Here is a 21,222-nt window from a genome sequence, read left to right as displayed (position 1 = left end):
AAATATTCTTTGTTCGTGTTAAAACGCACCTGGGGAACGTAATATGACCTGTCCTGTTCCAAACAGTTTTATTGTCGTACATGGGTTAATCGGTGTTTACGATCCATGACATCTATGACCGAAGCTGGATGGGGAAATTCCCCCTTTTTTTAAAGAAGGCTATCATGTAGCTGCCACTTATAATTTTGAGACAGGTAATTCAATTGTCTTAGGAGTCCAAAAATTTCCATTTTGCAACATCATAAATATATGATAATTTTTAAGATTAAAACCTCCTACTTAGATTTCCTTTTTTTTGTTTACATACTGTAGTTTGTAACTAACAACATATACATAATATGTCGCATTTATTGCGACGGAAAAAGTTGTTTAGTAAATCTAATATACGCGTATACAAATGTAGGCAGATAACAGAGAGTTCATAGTTAAATCTGCATTTTCGGTGTTGGAAACTGTGTAACCGTATTATAGTACCATTCTGAAGAAAAATACTACCAGTACAGTGGTAGTAAAGTTGACCTGAGTAGTAGGCCTAATGTTTATGAACTTTTAATTGCATTCTCTCAGATCTATCAGGAGAAAGTATTGTTCCAATCATCAGTGGGGTTTTCAGATTTCGTGGGACTACCAGTCCCTGTATTTTAATTATGTTTGTTCAAAGATTCTTACAACTTTATTTATGATTCGAATGATTCTCTATATTGTTAAAATTGTCTGTCTTCTGGAAAATAATTTTACAGTATACTATCTTAATATATAACATATTAATGAAAATAGGTGCCTTTTACCGTTTATTTGAGAGATACAAGTTTACCGTTAAACTCTTGTGCTAGAGTGTTTAACTTGTAATAACATAGGCCTAATTTGATTTGCATATCGGAAACCGATCCAGGAAAACAAAATATGTAATAACAAAACATTGCTACCGGATGGTAAATGTTATTGAAAATATTATTATCATCAACATAATTTGTAAAAATCAACTTCATCTTAGCCTGTATAAGGGAAACATTTGGGGATTTTTGTTGTTGATTTAATTTACGTAAATATGCAAAAAACAGCAAAACACGACCTTTGGGGATTTTTCAAATTCTTTTACTAACAAATTTTAGGCCTCCGTATTTCATTGGTCAAGAGTGTCACCTCTCTAGTCACCATTTGACAATCAAACAAACGCGATAGTAATTTAGCTTATTTCATTGGTCCCGATCTCATGTTTGATTAGTCACATGACGGATGACGTCAACATTACTCAACATTACAAAAGTAGCTGTTTAACTTTGTATTATACAGAAGAAAAATAGGGCAAAGGAATAAGACCATGGTAAGTTTTTGAATAATTTTTTTTTAGTTTACTAAACTACTTTTAAGTAACGTGAAGGTCTATGTGTGCTTGTCGTACTTGCTCACTTGATACCCTCCGGGCATACACTAAGAGAGCATAACATTTTAATTCTTAAATTTAAATTAAACAAAATACACTAAATAGTTGTGGTTTACTTACGTACGCAACAAAAGTAATTTGACCAATCGAATCGCAAGCAATTTTATTCGAACCGTTACTTGATTCGTTGTTGCGTTGTCCTATAAACCAAGCTTTCAGTTATATAATATACAGAACATTGATTATAAAAAAATAACCCGGAAGGATAACTACAACCTGGGTAACTACCATTTTAGAACACATTAAATCCTCCCCAACTCCTTGACGCCCTTGAAATGTTTGCAAACCAAGATTATAAAATTACTGGTCAGCGATAATGTTGTCGGCTAGGGAATTTAATTTCCATTTGTGTCATATGGTATTACCTTTTTTTTCTTTATAAAGATTTTGAGAAGTGAACATGAATAATAGAAAAAACATGAACAAATCGTCATTTCCGCCCGTCGACCCTCTAGACGAAAATGACAAGGTTGCAATTGTAGGGATTGGATGCAGATATGGAGATGGTGTAGCAGGTCCACTGGAAATGTGGCGTATGTTGAAGGAGATGAGAGACTGTACAACATCTCATCCGGCTGAGCGTTTCGACAAATCAACTTTCTTTTTTCCTGGTGAAAAGAAGAAAGGTAAATTGTACACCAAACGTGGCGGTTACCTGAAGCAAGATCCGTTTATGTTTGACCGACAATTCTTCAGGATGTCACCAAGTAAGTCGCTTTCCATCAATGACTATGTTTATGTGATTTGCATTAATGAACTTTCGCATCGGGAGGGTAGACGATAGAGGACAGTAGATTTGAAACGATGCGGTAATATTAATCTGCGCATGCGTATAAGCCCGTTCATTTTGTCGATAATCTTCGATTAGACGAAGTTTATGACGTCATTTTGAAACTTTTCTACGACAAGCAAGAAATATTTCTTACAAAAGATGCCGGTTGAGTTTTTTTACGTTTTATTTAATCAATATACGCTCGCGTAACATCTAGGTCGTGTCCACAGATGGTTCTCGAATAGAGTAGAACTCATATTCGGGGCAAATCATTTAACCTAAATTCATTTCAATCGTCAATAATTAATTATCTGACTTAACTTAATTAGTATACTGATTTTTATTAGGTTTTAAAAATCAATATACCCAACTTTCTATACCGTCGAGTAAAAATTCTAAAAGTTAGGCGCGATTACCGAATTAATCCTTATGTTCCAGCTACGATCTGGCGAAAAGCTACTGCTTCATCAGCCTATATCAAGCAACTCTTAAGGTGACAGAGCTTTCTCAACACTGTTCCTCGACTCTGGAACACCTTGCCCATCTCAATTCGCCAATTCGTTAAAAATGATTATCTTTTTGCCTAGGCTTATACATAGTCATAATTTTTGTATTGTAATTATAGTATGCATAAACTCATTTTGATTTTTATAGATTCGTTTAAAAAGGGAAGCGTCCTTGTAAAGCCCAAATATGATGGTGATATGCTCCAATATGGTGTGATAAGACATCATCATGTCCATTGGGCACATCACATTTTGTTTTCACATACATTTTGATAAAGTAGACATGGTTTGGCCCTCTTTAAGATTTTGATTCACCTTTTTTAGTTCATTGTTTTTAACTTTTCTAAATTAAAACCTAGCCTGGCTAACGCCAAACGGTCGTTCACATCTGTTCCGGCATGATTCCGGTCCGGCGCCGGCAAATCAAATCGAACGTCAATGTTTTGTTTTCACGCATATCGATTGGCGCATTAGCCGCGTGGAGCGCCGTGAAAACGAAACATCGGGGAGCTTTTGCACGTAAACGTTAACTTTAACGGATGACGTCAACATTCTACTCATTTGCATAACAACGTAGTTGAAGCGAACAGACTTGTTCGTTTTTATTCCGTGCTTTACAAGAACTGTATAACGCAACGCATGTGTCGCGCAAGCAAGAAACGCCGCTTGTATTAAAACAAATCATGTAAAACATTTGCCTAGCTACACATGCTCAATCATGCATTTTGGGTGAAGGCAGGTTTCGCAATTTACGAATTACTGATACCGATATACTGATACGTCATCATTATGAACTTTTTGAGCTGATCCCTAATTCATATCCGTAAATTGGTATTTGCGTTTTACGGGAATCAACAGCTGTATCCGTATGTAGAAATACTGATACAATATTTAACATATTTATCAACTTTTTGCTTTAAATGTACGAAATTATGATTGGGATTTGAAAATATATAACATATTGTAACTAATTTACCCCTAGCTAGCCCTTTCCACCCACGTCGTACGCCTAGCCTAGTCTGTTTCAATTTTCGCGCGAATAATCAGCCTAGCTAGCCTAGCCTATGTCTTTACCCCGTTCTCTAGGCGTCTCAAGCTGCCTCTGAGATGATTCCGCTCTAGCCTAGACCTACCCTTCTATTATCGAATTAAAACCAACTTTCCTGCCTCATATCGGCGTCGTTCGTAGACTAGACGTAGGTTTTCACCTAGCCTAAAAATAGCCTAACTAACTACAGTAGCAATCATAATATGTACATAGTAAAGCGCCCTCTATTCACGTATTTCGTTGTCAAGCGCGAAACAACTTTTTTACAGTCTGCGGATATCAAAATACGCATATGACGTATCAGTATCGGTATCAGTAATTCGTAAAATGCGAAACCTGCCTAAATAGCATATTGTGTTGAACAATTCGTACTGTTTGGCTTAATATAAAACATAACTTTAAATTTACCAGTTGTTTTCTTAATTATTTTCCAGAATTATGATGATTATTCCATGATTTGATACCCTTCGGTTAACGTTTCTTATGCTACTTTTCAGAAATAAGGTACTCGACTCACGTAATTTTCGTAATGAAACGCGCATATCGATTTGTTTACAAAGTGGGCGGAGCTTGCGCGCTGCATGTTGGAAAATAGCGTTACAGTTAACGTTTACGTGCTCCTGCGATTCTATTTATATATTCTAATATTTTATGTATGTGAGAAAGAAAAAAAAAATAAAGACACTAAAGGTTAATGAATATATATTCCCTTTGAAAGCGCAGCGTCGCACGTCATTTTCGCCTGAAAACAAAAGTTGCGGTTCGATCAGGGTTTTCATTTATCAATATTTGCTAATTATTTTGCTTAAGCTGAAATATTTAATAAGTACTTAAGCAAATAACTCAAGCTTATTATCAATTGTCTTAGCAAACCAATTGTCTTGGCGCATGTAGTGCAGCCAATTTTGTCTTGAGACGAAAAATCTTTGCTTACGCGTGCGCATTAGCTTCTTTCTGTTTTGATGGCGGCGCTATAACTTTTATCTACGCACAAGAAGAATTCTGGTAACTATTCATTTATTAGGGTCGTTTCGCAACGCTACCAATACGATAACGAAAACGGATACGTCACACACACGTATTCGTTTTCGTAAGCCAATACAAATCTGTTTTGCATGGCAACGAAATATTGAGGGCGCCATCCAAAATATGACTGCGGTAAATTTAACGAAGCGCAGGCAGGTTGCTTGGCCGCCTAGGCCTAGCGTAACATCAAAACGAGTGAGAACTTTCAAAACTGCGCAAATTTATCAAAATTGACCTGGCATTTTAGTAAATTACTTTTAGTAAATGATAAATCTATAATTATACAGTATTATAATCATAAATCTGATACAAATGCAAAATGTAAAACATAGATTAAAAACTATACTCGTTTTGTAGTTACGAATATGACTGGTGATATTCGTCAACACGAATTCGCTTTACGAATATGAAATGGGGATCTGCTCAAATGTGTCATAAATGTGTGACGTATGGATGCGATAGCGAAAACGAATACATATTCGTAAGGTTGCGAAACATCCGTATTACTTAAAATATAGAAAGAGCACAAAAGTCGTAAACTCAACTTTTAATTATTTGTATCAATGACAGCGACTCTTAGCAACCGATAGAGTTTTATAATAGTTTCTGGATAGTCAAATAAGTCACATCTATACTGAAATATTTCTAGCCCATCTTACTGAAGATCGATGTCATTATCAGCGTACATAATACCACGTAAAACGCACTAGCATAGCCTTTCGAAGTGTTCTTATAGGCAAATAACTTATGCTTATCAAACCGTCTTAGCAGAAAAATTGTCTAAGGTAAATTTTAGTTTGCGCATGAGCAAAATTAAACTCTAGATGTCAGTAAATGTGTCTTAAGACGAAACATCCTTGCTTACGCGTGCGCATTAGATTTTTCTCTTAGCGATGGCGGCACTATATCATTTTCGCCCATATTATTACGCCCGTATTCTTAAACAGGACTTCAGTCGTAGTTCGAGCTAAAACTTTAAAAATTGACGTCATTTTAATTCATAAACCGTACTTCAACTAAATCAGCGACTAAATCAGGCCAACCTCGACTAAATCGAGACGAATTGTGATCGATTTTTGTTAGTCCTCGAGGGGGCTGGCTAAATCGCCGACAAAATGGTTTTTAAACGGGGTTTAAGTTTAAGTCGAACTGCAAACTTTGACTACTTCTTTTATGAATCGAAAAAGTAATAGCTCGAACTAGCACTTTTTGAACTCGAAGTTTGAACTACGACTAAAGTTCGGTTTAAGAATTCGGGCGTTAGACTTTTGGACAAAGTGTCGTGCTTCGAATAATTATATTCCCATTGAAAGCACAGCACATTTTCGCCTGACTACAAAGTTGCGGTTCGATCAGTGGGCTGGCATTTATCAATATGTGCTTATATTTTTGCTTAAGCTAAAATATTTAAGAAAATAACTTAAGCTTGTTTATCAAGCCGTCTTAGTAAAACAGTTTTTTACCTTGGCGCATGTGCAAGCGAATTTGCAGGTGAAAGTGAAAAAGTTGCCCATGAAGAGAATTCACGCGCGGAGCTTTCGCTATCCGAATTCACCGTAGCCAAAACAAAATTTATCTGTAATCACTACAATAACAAATTGCGCATGATCAGCTATTACCGAACAACCAAGAGCACAATCACAACGCAATGATTTGTCCTCCAGGTCAAAGGTTAAACATTATCGCATTTGTTTCGATAATAATATCCGATTTTAATGAGATAATTATCGGTTAACAGGCAGTAACAAAGTTAATATTTGAAGGATATAAGGGTTTTTCGGACCCGTAAAAGTGGAGTTTTTGAAGATTAACGATTATTGTTGGTCTATATTTTGTTATCTTTAACCCCAAAATAATAATGAAATTTTATTTTTACTGCCTAATTTGGTTCATAACAGATAAAAATTCCATGCAGTATCAAATCTATTGCTTTTTTCTAGAAAAAATAACAGCGAATTTATCAAAAGTGTTTTTGCTCATTTAAAGTAAAATGTCATGGTTTCTTCCAGTTTCAATGGTTACAAGACACTAACATTTAATTAGTAATTTGTTTACTAACTAAAATCATTAGTGGATTTATATAATTCAAGATGTCTTCTTCCTAATACAATATTAAACAGTTTGGATTGCCACATTTACAATTTTGGCACACTTTAAATTGATTCTGACCCATTGTGAGACGGTTTGTACAACATTCGGAAATGGTTGGAGCAAATAGTTTAACCTAAATTCGTTTTAATCATCAATAATTAATTATCTAAGTAAAGTATGTACCGTACTGTACCAACTTTCTATATCAACGAGTAAAAATGTTAAAGTGTACACACGCTAAAAATGTGGAAAAAACGAACACACTTACACTTCAAATTTTAGAAAGATATAAAAATATATAGTTGTAAAGCCTACATACATTATCCTATAAATGTTTATTATAACAAATGGAAGTTAATTGAAGTAACCAACGACCACGTGGCTTTTCTTTTACATTATTTTTTAATTACATTATTTAGGCCTACTAAACAAATAAATGCGAAATTAAACATTGTAATTCGTAAGATCACAAGTGTATTACAGTATTTAACAGCCAGTTTACTGAAATTCACCTGGTCACATGCATGGATCCTTGTAATAACTTGTTATGCCTACATTTTAAAAATAATTGTAGGTGTGAAATTGGTTATAAGTCGAAATTAACTGGTAACAGTTGTAGCTGAAACTAGTACTAGTAGTAGCATCTGCTATGAAGCTTTATTATGTTTTTTCTGTGACTTGTGTGTATTTAGTTTTTATTGTCTATAAAACTAAAAGCGGGAATATAATCTGCTATTGAAACTACGGCAGAATTGGGTCATATAAGCTGAACTAAGCAACAAATAACGTAGAACCCATGTTTTACAATGTAATTGTTTTTATGTGTAGGTGAAGCTGAACACATGGATCCACAAATACGAATTCTTCTTGAGGTTGTCTGGGAATCGATTGAAGATGCTGGTATTCCTGCTTCGACACTTCGTGGCTCTAACACTGGTGTGTATATGGGAGTAACGGCTAATGAGTATTTGGCCCTGACCGGCTTACCCTTTAGTAACATCGGTCAATACACAAATTCAGGAACCAACTCTTGCATGATTTCCAATCGTATTTCGTACGAGTTTGATTTAAGAGGACCAAGCTTTTCCATCGACACTGCTTGTTCGTCATCTCTCTATGCTGTACAAGTTGCATGTGATGCTCTAAGAGGAGGCGTCTGTGATACAGCAATTGCTGGTGGAGTAAATATCATACTTACACCATCTGTTACAATTGGGTTTTGTCAAGCTGGTATGCTTTCTCCTGATGGCCAATGTAAAAGTTTTGATGAGTCAGCTGACGGTTACAGCCGAAGTGAAGGTGTAGGATCAGTACTTCTAAAGCCACTTAAAAGAGCAATAGCAGATAATGATCGAATTTACGCAGTTATAAGGGGTGGCGCTCTAACAAATGATGGACGAACGCCAGGTATTGCAAACCCAAGTTTCGATGCTCAGATTGATCTTGTGCACAAAGCATGTTCAGCAGCGAAAGTAGACCCACGTGATGTTGCTTATATCGAAGCTCATGGTACAGGTACTAGGGTAGGCGACAAGACTGAAGCTAACGCCATCGGTGAAGCTATGAGCAAACAACGTTCAGATGATGCACCACCTTTGTATATTGGTTCTGTAAAATCAAACGTAGGACATGCAGAAGGTGCTGCTGGAATAGCTGGAGTTATTAAAACAGCATTGTTACTGTATCATCGTGAAATTCCTGGTGTTGTGCATTTCCAACGCGGTAACCCAAGCATTAATTTCGAAGACCTCAAAATGACCGTTCCTTCAACAAGCATCCCTTGGCCTGCTGATTCAAAATATCTCGCAGGTTGCAGTTCGTTTGGATTCGGAGGTGCTAACGCACATGTTGTTTTTGAAGCAGCGCCATCTACAATGCAAAATCATTGCGAGGTAACGAATGGTGATTCATCAAATTCTGAGAAATCAAATATGTTAATGCTTTCAGCATCGACATCAGAAGCTCTTAAACAAAAGTTTATCGACTATGGGAACTTTATTTCACAAAGTTTGGTTTCTCTAAAAAATACGTTATATACTGCAAACCTGAGAACACATAATCATGTTTTTAGAGCAGTTCTTTTAGCCAAGACCAGAGAAGAATTTGTGAATATACTGCAAAGAAAAGTAAACGGAGAAAACGTCAATACTTTAATCGAAGGAAAGGCACCAGAGGGCAATGTTATAATGAGACTAGTTTTTGTTTTTTCTGGCATGGGCACTCAGTGGTGGGGCATGGCTAGAGAGTTAATGAACACACAACCAATCTTCCAAAAAACCATGCAGGTAATTACAAATACGAAACAACGTTAAACCTAGAATATTACTGTTAAAATTACTATAGAATATTTTTGATTAAGAATAATTATAAAACACTTCTTTGTTTTAATAATAGAGAATTGATAGTTACCTTGGAAAGATTGGAGGAAGATGGTCGCTTATTCAGATATTGACAGAAGAAACTGATAAAAACAGGATAAGCAACGATACAGGTTTACAACGTTCTTATTCTGAGTTAATCGATGACATCTATCATGAATACATTCTTGTAGAAATGACTGTTAAACATTTTCGCAAAATATTGCAGTATTACAAATGTTGCATATTTAAACATCAAGATTATGTTTTGTAATAAAATGATGCTGAAATGCTAATGTCGTATAGAATACCATTAATTGAGACCAGAATAGTTTATCCACTGACACTCGAACTTCAATTAGAAACATCTGTTCTTAATATTATATTGTTGTTTGTCTTCAACAGAAATGTCACAAGTCTGCATTTGTAGCGTACAAATTGGATTAGTGGAACTATACAAGCTTTATGGAGTAACTCCAAGTGCCATAATCGGTCACAGCGTCGGAGAAGTAGCAGCAGCTTACGCAGCGGGACTTCTTTCTATGGAAAATGCAGTTAAAGTAATCTATAAACGAGGACATCTTCTCAGGAAAACAAGTGGTTCTGGGACAATGGCTGCAGTTCTTCATGACGTAGATGTTGTCAAAAGTAAGCTGGAGTCTACTCCCAGATGTATAGACGTGGCAGCTGTAAACAGCCCTACGCAAATTGTATTGTCAGGTAAAGCAGAGCTAATCAATGAATTTGCATCACAGCTGAATGAAGATGGTATTATGACAAAATTACTAAGGGTTAATAATGCTTTTCACAGTCGTCACCAGGAAGGTTTAAAGGAAGAATTTCTGAAGAAGACACGTTTTCTAAAGAAGAAAACGTTTTCCACTAACCATAGACCAGTTATTCCAATGATGTCAACTGTAACTAACCGTTACGTTACTCTACAAGAGGCTAATGATCCTGCTTACTGGTGGAGTAATATTCGCCAGAAAGTGCGTTTTAGAGACGCCGTAGATGCCATACTAAAGGACGGTTACAATAGCTTTTTAGAAATAGGAGCTCATCCAGCCCTGTCACCAGCAATTAAAGACATTGTAGCCTCGAAATCGAGCAACCCAATGGTTCACTTTATCACTCATTCCCTTAAACGACCACGTGATGTAAATAACTCTTCCAATGATAATCTCAACTTTAATTTATCATTGGCCCAGATGTTTGTACGGGGCTATCCGATTGATATGACACCAAGCTTTCTAGGATCTAAGTGTGAGGTAGAATCCTTGCCATTGTATCCATGGCAACGTACCGAGTGTTCAGCAGCAACATCTTCAAGGAATGAGATCATGCGGTATCCAAACTCTTTCCATCCTCTTTTAGGAAAACCAGACACTTCAGCTAACTTCTCTTTAAACGAAGGCTTTCAGGTTTGGAAAGGAACTATTGGAACCCACGAGGAACCATGGATTGCCGATCACGTGGTTCAAGGTAGTGTAGTGTTTCCGGCTGCTGGGTTTATAGAAACAGCAATAGCGGCGCATCAGAGAGTTTTTTCCGATTCACTTCAAGTAATTATAAAAGATATGCGTTTCGACCGTTTTATGTTTGTTTCTGATGAAGGGACAACCGTTGAAACAACAACCGAATTGGAAACTGAAGGCACAGCAACATTCAGATTTTGCTCACTCAATACAATAGAAAATAAATGGACAAGGCACACAACGATGACATTGATTAACACGCATGTTGTGTCTGGTCATGATATATGTCTAACTAATATGACGTACCTTCCTGTAAGCGAAATAAGAAATAGATGTCATGAAGAACTCGATCAAACTGGTTTTTATGCCTTCAAAAAGCAAGTCGGTTTTAATCTTGGTGAAAGTTTCATGTGTATCGAGATGGTAAACTACAACAAACTGGCCGACGAGGCACTTTTCTATATCAGAGCACCGGATACTGTTGCTGCACAGTCCAGTCGATTCTATATCCATCCAGCTTTACTAGATGGTATCCTGCAAGCTATGGCAGGCCTTGAACGTCTACAAAATACAATTATAAATCCCACAGCAAAGCCCGAAGGTCGTGTTCCCAGATCTATTGAAAGGAGTTGCTTTAAAAAGGGCATATTCCCAGAAAGTGTATATCTTCATTTTAAATTAATGAGCGACGGCGGAGCAGACGTTTATGCTGATGTTTCTGTTGCTATTGCAGACACCTTCGAGGTCATTGCTATGTTTTCAAAAATCCGTTTTGGATCAGTGGCTGGTCGTAGTGAAGACAGCAATATTAAAATATGGAATAAGGAATGGGTGCCTATCGACATGGGCATGAAATCATTCGATCCAACGGGTTATACCTTAATAACAGGAAATGACAAGGAGTTGTCATTGCATCTCGAGAACCACTTGACTTCAGCTGGACTTGAGTGTGGTATTTACAATGGAGGTGATGTTCAAGAAGAGCAATTAACTATGGGTGGTAATAAACCATTGTTACATATTATAATCACAATTAAACCGGGTGACAAGAGAAACCACGACAAACTTTCCAGGAAAAACTTTTTGGAACTGCAATCTAGCATTGCAGAAATGTGTATCAATCACTATAAAGCTTTATCAACCCAGAAAAACATAGATCCGAAAATATGGCTGATTACACGAGATGGGTTTTATGTCACACATGATGACGTAGTTGATCCATGCCAGGCTTCAGCTTATGGTTTTGGTATTTGTGCGGTACAAGAAAATCTTGATTTCAAGCTCTCTATTTTAGATATTCCATCAGGAATTATCAATATTACAACGGCGGATTGGTTATTGAAATACATCTGGGGCAGTGACAATGATGAGATAATTATTGCATTACGTAAGAACGAGTCATCGCCAACGGATTTCAACGTGTATGTGTATCGGTTGTGTATACGTGATAGTTATCACTTTCCCTGTAAACAGTCATCATCTAAGTGGAAATTTAACGTTCGACAAAGTTTTGAAACTGGGAGATTGTTGCTGACAAAGTTCATTTCTGATTATGAAGAAACCAACTCTGCCACATTGACAACTGTTAATATTGAATCTTTCCAACTGCTTTCATCTGAAACTCAAGGTTCTTCTCAAGAGGTAAAGCCGATTGTACTGTTTTGTGGAAATTCAGAAAAGTCCTCGTTGGTGATTGGTGTTTGTTCTTCAAACGAAATGAAGTCTACAATACAGTGCAACAACAATGAACTGTTAGAACTAGAGACAAACCTTCCACCTTCACATGTAATTGATATTGTCTCGTCATACACTGTTCCATTTCTTACTATTCGTGATCTGAAACCAGATGGCGCGACGCTTGTTTGCATAGATTCTACTGAGGATAAACAGTGCTTAGCTGTTGCACACATGGCTGAAAAAATGGGTCACAATGTTTTGATTGTCATAAAACATTTTCCCGAGAAGCATAGCTTGGCTTCAGATGCTTTTCCGAGATTCATTGAAAGTACAGACGTAATGTCCGTCTTGAATGGACACAGTGTGGGCTGTGTGATAGGATATATACAGTGCATAAGAGAATTAATCAAGGTTAATGAAGGATTAAAGGACAGATTGACAACGTTTGCAAAAGTTGAAATACTGAAGTCTAAGGAAGACATCCCAGTTACTGATAACCTTGGTCTTCCTAGAAATATAAGGGTTGTGGTCAATAGCTACACATTACCATTGCTTTGTCAGTTTCACAAGATGAAGTCTACTTTCAACTCCTTATTGAATCTGTTTAAGGAACCGCCATCAGCACAGAAATATATAAAGAGTCCACATATCAAGCTACTTAAGGAAGTAAACACCCGAGATAAGTATGCATTTGATGATGTTATATTTTCAGTTGAAAACCACGAATCCGTTCGTGTAAATTATGACTTTTCGGGAAGAGAGACTAGATTAAGCATGCGCAATTATTATATTGTAACTGGTGGTACGACTGGATTCGGACTCCGTCTTGTTGAATGGCTAGTGGATAATGGAGCTGGACACATTGCCATCTTAAGTCGATCTGTGCCAAGTTTTGAATCGGAGAAAATATTAAGAAGTCTTACAGATCGAGGAATCGAAATATTGCACATTAGGACAGACATTACAAACAGATCGGATATAGAAAACGCATTTGCTACAGTTTTAAAAGATCGGTCTAAAACTTTAAGAGGAATATTCCACTGTGCTGCGCAGTATGATGATAGGCTCATAGAGAGTATCGAACCAGATAGCTGGAAGAGAGTAATTGCAACCAAATCATGGGGTGCTCTTCTACTACATCAAACGTCAATTAAGTTTAATGTTCAACTGGAATACTTTGTAATGATTTCTTCTGTAGTTCAGTTGGTAGGAAACACAGGTCAGGCAAGTTATTGTGCTGCTAATACATATCTTTCATCTCTTGGTCATTATCGTAGAAACCAAGGTTTACCTGCAACAGTCATCTGTCCGGGTGTGATTGGAGACACTGGATTTGCCGCAAGAGTATCGGGCATTATAGAGTTTTGGGAAAGAAGAGGAATTGAAAGCGTGACATCACAGCAGGTATTGAATTTACTTGATGTATTGCTTAGTAGCAATACCTCTGACATTGGGGTAACCGGAAATCTTCGAATTAATGATGTTATTATGGAATACCGAGGTATTCTAAAACATCACGACTATGAAGCAAGTTCAATGATGCTAGGATTTTCTTCTACAAGATCCCTGGGTCAAAACGAGAATGCATGTGACATTATGCATTTAAAACCAGACGAAGCTAAACTTTATATTTTCCAGCAACTGTGTAGTTTCATCTCCAAACGTATTGGCTTAACTGGTGATATTTCTCCAAACTCCTCACCATCTTCACTCGGAGTAGATTCATTGACTGCAACTGAATTGAGCGGAGACATCCAAAGAACTTTTTTTGTTCCATTCCCATCTATGGAATTGATTAATGCAAACGCGACAATGCAAAGTTTGTCTATTTCAATCTATAGAAAAATATTAGACAAGAATGAGGTTAGAGGTCAACAAAACAGCGAAGAGAAAAGTGAGGAAGACACGTCTTGGAAGGCTTGGTATATAATGGATGAGATGACTATGTCTCCTATTATCCAGCTAATTTGTTTCCCGCCAAATGGCGGAGGACCGTCTGTATATGCATGGTGGCAGGAAAAACTGAGTAAGAATAATGTGCAGTTAATCATGGCACAATTACCCGGATGGGAAGGACGTCATAATGAGAAACCTCTTCAAAATCTTGAAGAAATTGTGAGTAAATTAACGGAGAACCTAGCACCACGACTTTTGCCAGGCAGGTTTATATTGTTTGGTCATAGTATTGGTGGACTCATCGCATTTGAGGTTGCTCACCTTCTAAAAACTATGGGTTTACAGCCGGCTCATATGATTATTAGTTCTTGGTATGCACCCACGCTGGACTATCCTAACGCAATAGAGCTTTCAAAAGGGCCAGTTATATTAAAACAAATTGAACAAGATATCAACAACAATATCCCAGTAACCAACAAATCTCCAACGCTTTCTTTTGTTGATGATGACGTGTTGAGAAATCCTGACGTGATGAGACGCCTTATCCCTTGCTTCAATGCTGGCTTTAAAATCTGTCAAAAGTACAATTACACACATAGTATAAAACTTCAATGCGGCATGACTGTGTTTGGAGCCAAGTCGGATCGGTTTATTCCTCCCAACTCATTAGATGCATGGTGTCATGAAATTGATGAAAATCATCATTTCAAAAAAATAATGGTACCAGGAGGTCACATGCACATTAGAAAGAGAGCATTTTTCAGAGATATTCAAAAAGCTCTTAAAGATACATTCCAGTAATCAACTTTCTTATCATTGAATACAACTTATTTCAACTAAAGGCAGATTGCACACCTACAAAAATATGCCGATTTCCATTTCTGATAATCATCTGAAAACCAACCAATATCAGTTTGTTTAAATAGTGTAAAATTTAATTTTAACAATAACATTTCTTTGAAATGATTATTTATTGACGTTATTAAACAATCATGACTCAATTATATTGTATATAAAGACAAGATTTATTTTAAACGGTTGACTTATTACCCGACATTTAGTTAAGTTATTTAGACTCGGCATTAAGGAAATTCTTATATGTAAATAACTTCCAATGAATATTTTGATTGTCTTTTTTTTCTTTTAAAAATCTTGGGTTGAGTATTGTTTGTTCTAATTAGTTTAGTAATATTCTTCTGTTTGAATTGTTTATTGTTTTTATTCTTTGTTTGTTTTACAGTACCTTGTTTTGTCTCGCTCGTTGGGTGATATAGGTAATTCTATTCATCATTTGCATATGATCGCTGAATGATTCGACCGATCAGTACACATTATTGATATATGCTGTGCTATTTTTTGTGGCAACGTTTCATGTCTATTTCTAGACGCATCCAGACTTATGTTGTTCATTGACCTATAACCCGATGTTGCAGGTTAACATTTAAACTTGTTTGGAATCATGGAAATTACCGAGTTATGACGTAGGCTTTCTTCTGTTTTTTGACCACCAGTCGACCTGATGATAGCGCCTAGGACTAAACGTGAAATATTGCCAAAAGCAATTGGTTTGATTTATCTGATATATTTACTGTTGTTCCGTTTGCTAGATAAACATACAATGTAAACATCAATTTGCTATGCACGTAGAATATAATATGCAAAAATATTGTATTTAAGTACAGTAGGCTTATCTAAATATGTTCCCCCAACAATTTACTACGTTCTATTTTGATTTCAATGTCTAACCACTCTATTTACTAATTAAAATGTAGTACTAATAATGTGGTATACCAGAATTAAGGACATAACGTCAGTAAACACAGAATATGCGGTTCTATTATAACATTGGTTGCCAAATGGGCCCTATTTGGGACCCATATGGATCGTTGTTGCATACAATACTTAAATCCCATATGGATAACCAATATGGTACCCATAAATGTTCCCATATGGTTTCCATAAGTCTACATATGCAATAACAACCAATACATTAAAAATATACTCAGTAATGTATACAACAACACTTATAACAATAAAGGTGTTAACATTAAAATGATGTGATCGTAATTTAATTGTCGTAGAAATAGTTCAGGGCAGCAATATATAGATACAGTGCCGAGAATCGTGTGATTTAGTTGCAAAAAGAAAAGCTACACTTCCAAGTTTAGTACGTGTAGTCTACTCAAGAAACTTCTTATACAAGTCCCTTTCACACCAACGAGCGAAACTCCGTAGTTTTGACACACCTAGAGGTTGTGGTTGATGTGAAAGGTAAAATCAAACAACTCCAGAGTTCAAAACACCGGGTTTGAATAGCTTAATGTGAACTATGTGAAAGGAACCAACTCTAAACTCCGGCGTTGTTTTTAGGTCAAAACGTTATCCTTAAAAGATCATTGCTTTAGTTTTATTTCAAAATACTTTAAACATACAAAATATATTGCAGATCTAAGCAATAATAATAAATAGTATAAATTATAATATTATAGACTTCTGAGACTTTGAAAATAATTATCAAACTATAAAAATATTATCATTTTAATGATCGTTGCAATGTAAACGTACGTTTACATTCGGTTTTTCTCGACGCTGTGAATGATCAAAAACAATGGAGTGTCTCCGCAGATCACGTTGACATTTATATTTTACTGAATTTGTCTGGATAGGTTCAAGAATATGTTCAGAATAACAAATACTAAATACTCGAAAATAACGTTCGACTTAAGATACTGTGAATTTTTCTGAATTCCGCGATATTTTTTATTACATAACCGAATTTAGTGTTAAATCTCGCCTGCAATTATATTTTATTGCCGACCACGTTTTTACAGCACGAAACATTTTTACATAAAACAAAAGAAATTATAAAGTTGTCATCTTAGAACTAGGCCTAAAAAAGATTAGTTTGTTTGCTGTCATCCGACGCCCCTAATTTCGCCAAAAATTAGGGGAGCAGATAAGAAAAAAGTTTTTTTTTACGTTGAGAGCGCTTTAAAAAAACAAATTTTTTTTTATAGTTTTTTGGCCGAAAAAGGTGTAAATCGAGTGTGCGAGGATGAAACAATTAAAATAATAACGTACCGTATATTTCGGTGTATAAGTCGCACTTTTGACACGCAAATTTAACCTCTAAATTAAGGGTGCGTCTTATACACCGAACATAAATGCCTTACCACACAGATTGTACATATTGCCACCTCGTTGGCTAGGCCTGGGCTTTGGTAAGAGTAGGCCTAGCTACAGTGTACTAACGTAACAGCAACCTGCTTCTGCCTAGTTTTCAAGGCATTTTAGCGTGATGTTGTACTAAATATGATGACAAGATTTGTTCATTATGGAGCTGTTTTAGGCGCTCCGATAAAATTTCATTTGTAAACGTTTACGATTGGAATAGTATTATAGTTATACGCACGATCGCCAACCGCCGTACGCCCAGCGCGAGCGAGACCTTCTTGACAACCACATGGTGTACATTATTCGACTAGTATATTCTCCAGTTGATTATGCATCGTACACACTTCTCGGATACATAAATACTAATCGAATACGATTGTCCTTGAAAACGTGCGCCCTCTCGATAAAAGGATCGAGCGAGGCTAGCCCACACACACGTGCGGTCATGCACTCGATGTTGCGGGTGCGAAACTCATGAATAACAAGTTAAAAAGAACTGACGGAATGAGACCCTTCTTGTAAGAAAAAACATTGTTTTGATGAAATATAAAGTGCGTCTTATACATCGACGATATACAAAATACCGATATTATACTCTCAGTTAGGGGGTGCGTCGTATACCATGGAGTAAAGATTAAGTACACAGGAAAAAAAATTGACAGCAAACAAACAATTTTTTTTCTTAGGCCCTATAATATAATCAGAAATTATAAGAAATGGTCGCGCTTTGCGGAATTTTTGACCCACGAGGTAGCTAGAAGTATGACGTTTGTGATGACGCAATGGAATCGCTCAATAACATCGCACTCTCAAAACGTTCCTCTGTGGTGTGACACGCGACGGGTCGTGTCGGTGTGTGGTGGTGATTCTGCAGCCTATTGACATGCCTACTAGGAACCCTGTGCCTAGCCTTTTGGCCGCCGTTTATGAACGCCTAAATTCACGAACTTTTATAATTTACTCACCATCGTCTTTGAGTACAAGGGTTATATGCCGGAAGATTACTATAAACACCATAGTCTTTATAAAAATCACCGCGATCGTATTAAAAAGTGTTTAGTGCGATATGGTTGAATGATTCAAGAGCATCATCGTCATGTTTCTGGCTACTCTTTCCGGTCAATAGACAAGTCTGGCAAAGCGGGAACATTTCTAGTAAACACACTTGTGAAATAAATCGTAAAAAATATAAATGTTGAATTTATTTTTTATTTCTTTTGCCTATCTGGATAATGATGTGTTTCTTCAAAGTACTAGACTAAACATTTTGGCAAATTGAAGCCGAATAAATGTCAAATTAGCAATTGAAGTGACGGTACCTATCTCTTGTATGTTAACAGTAAAAACTAATGAGTAGATTTTGCACGGCAACTGATGTACGGCGAGTGCGCGCGACGTTATCGTAAATCTCGCGATTGTTCTGAATTCGTTGTTAAAATATGGTTCTCGGTCTAGTTGTCCTTTAAAGAGGCTGGTTTATACTAAGACAATAACGACAGCCGATAAAATGATAAATATACATTTCCTACAGAAAGTAACAGAAATATAGAAAACAAATTGTACAAGATACCAATTTATACTGTATATTGTAACAGTATGTTCACATAATAAGCCAATAAATCAGTACAATAAAACCAGGTTAAAGTGATTCTGAAGATCGTTTACAAAGAAAAATATTGACAATTCAACATCAAAAGTAAAACAGGCTTTACGACTACTAATGTGTTCGTTAATAACAAAGTGTAGGTGTCGTTTCGCAAATACTCTTCTTCGGAAGAAACAGTATCACAATGAATTTGAGGATACTTGCTAAGATGTTGCTCCTGATTTGATTTGATTTGAATTTATTCGGAAGTACACAAATATACATAACAATTGGTAAACAAGAACAATTAAAACATACGGTAGTCTTCCATGGATAACCCAAAAAGCCGGTAAATATAATTCCAGCTTATTTCCATTGGGCTTTATTATATACATACATACAAACAATAAAATATTAAACCAGTAAAACAATAAAACATAGCATATAAAAGCATACTGTATAAAATTGATTATTAAAATAATATTACAAGTCATTCTTTAAAGTCTTACAGTAAGTTAAAATACATCTGTCATTTATTCATTCATGAGACGTTGCTAAATATTCCTTTACTTTAAATTTTAAATCTGTCTTGTTAAAAATGGTTTTTAAAATGTGTGGTAATAGGTTCCATTGTTGTGCTGCTGTGTAGAAGAATGTGTCTTTAATATATGTGTCTGATTTAGACAGGTAGAATGTATGAGAGCTTCTTCTTGTGATATTTTGGATGGTGGATGTCTTGGAGAAGTGTGTGTACATGTATGGAATGGCTTGGTTGTTGAATATTTTGTGAACATGGTTTAGTTTTAATTGTTTAACCCGACTTTCAATATTAAGTTGACCAATAGATTTAAGTTCTTCCTTACCAATATGGGACCTGTTATCCCAGTTACAAATAAATCTGGCAACTTTATTTTGGCCAACTTGAAGTTTTCCCTTAAAGTAACTGGTTAGTCCAGAATACCATGCACAACACGCATAATCAAAGTGACAAAGCGTTGCTTAAAAGTTTACGATTTGATCTATTAAGATAACAACTTTGTCGATACAAATATTTAAGTCGTGCATAAATTGTTGCAAGTACGTTTTCTACCATGGTTTCACCACGAAGATCTTCATCCATATAACATCCTAAGTATTTAACAGAATGCTTCCGTGATAGTTCTTTACCATTACAATATACTTTTAAATTCTTCAACATTTTAAACTTTTTTCTTTGGGCCAAAAAGAATAGCCTCAGTTTTATTATTGATTAACCAAGTGTGACATGAATCAAGGTTGGTACTTAAAGAATTTGCAATATTTTCCGGGCTTTTGCAGAAACTAATAATGCGGTATCATCTGCATATAAGATATGATAGATAAATAGATCGAGATATCATTTATATAGCATGTGAAAAGCAACGGACCGAGTATGCTTCCTTGTGGAACACCGGTATTTATTAAACAATATTTTGATTGAACATTAAGTATGACTTAAACCACTTTAAAGAATTAGGACAAACGCCCATTACACTAAGTTTATCAAGAAGTATTGAATGCTTTACGGTATCAAATGCCTTTCTTAAGTCTAATAATACCATTCCTGTGTAATTACCTTTCGATGATTCATATCGAATATAGTCGTGAATATAAATTAAACATGTTTCTGTAGAGTAATTTCCTCTAAATCCAGATTGAAAATCATCTACCAGCTTGGCTTTATTTAAATAAACAGTAAACTGCTTGTGGACTACCTTTTCCAACAACTTTGATATTACAGGAAGAACACTTATGGGTCTATAGTTACTTGCATCACTGTTGGAGCCTTTCTTATATAGTGGAGTAATCTTAGCGTACTTAAATTCATCTGGGAATATATTGCATGTATATGTATACTAACTCCTTATTTCAAATCCACGCGTACAACACAAATGAGGGTGACATACTCGTGGTGTTGAGAGGAATACATTATTAGTGACGTGATTTCTATGTCAATGCATACGCGTGATAAACAATATCATTTAGCTTTTATACCGTGAACCTTGTAATTAATTACATATACACATTTTTATTGTTGTTCTTTAATTTATTTGTTATATATTTATGGATGTAAATGGATCTTCTTTTCTCCCTTTGTTTTCATCTGTTGGCACTCAGTGCACTAGTGATAATTTAAATTCAACATTTGAACC

The 21,222-nt window shown here is 35.9% G+C and overlaps 2 protein-coding genes across 6 annotated transcripts in view; one reads left to right on the top strand and one right to left on the bottom strand.

Moving 5' to 3' along the window:
* Window positions 1-21,222, bottom strand: part of LOC144840072 (corticotropin-releasing factor receptor 1-like) — a 347,896-nt gene that overhangs the window by 55,534 nt on the left and 271,140 nt on the right. The gene's annotated exons all lie outside the window — the stretch shown is intronic.
* Window positions 1,290-15,098, top strand: LOC144841323 (phenolphthiocerol/phthiocerol polyketide synthase subunit C-like). The gene is made up of 5 exons (XM_078697618.1): window positions 1,290-1,324; window positions 1,829-2,151; window positions 7,716-9,172; window positions 9,282-9,378; window positions 9,650-15,098. The coding sequence occupies exons 2-5, from the start codon at window positions 1,845-1,847 to the stop codon at window positions 15,091-15,093; spliced, it is 7,305 nt and encodes a 2,434-aa protein (XP_078553744.1). The 5' UTR covers window positions 1,290-1,324; window positions 1,829-1,844; the 3' UTR covers window positions 15,094-15,098.

Source organism: Antedon bifida, chromosome 4 (assembly GCF_963402885.1).
Source record: "Antedon bifida chromosome 4, ecAntBifi1.1, whole genome shotgun sequence".
Classification (NCBI taxonomy): Eukaryota; Metazoa; Echinodermata; class Crinoidea; order Comatulida; family Antedonidae; genus Antedon; species Antedon bifida.
This window is presented reverse-complemented; position numbering and strand designations above follow the sequence as displayed.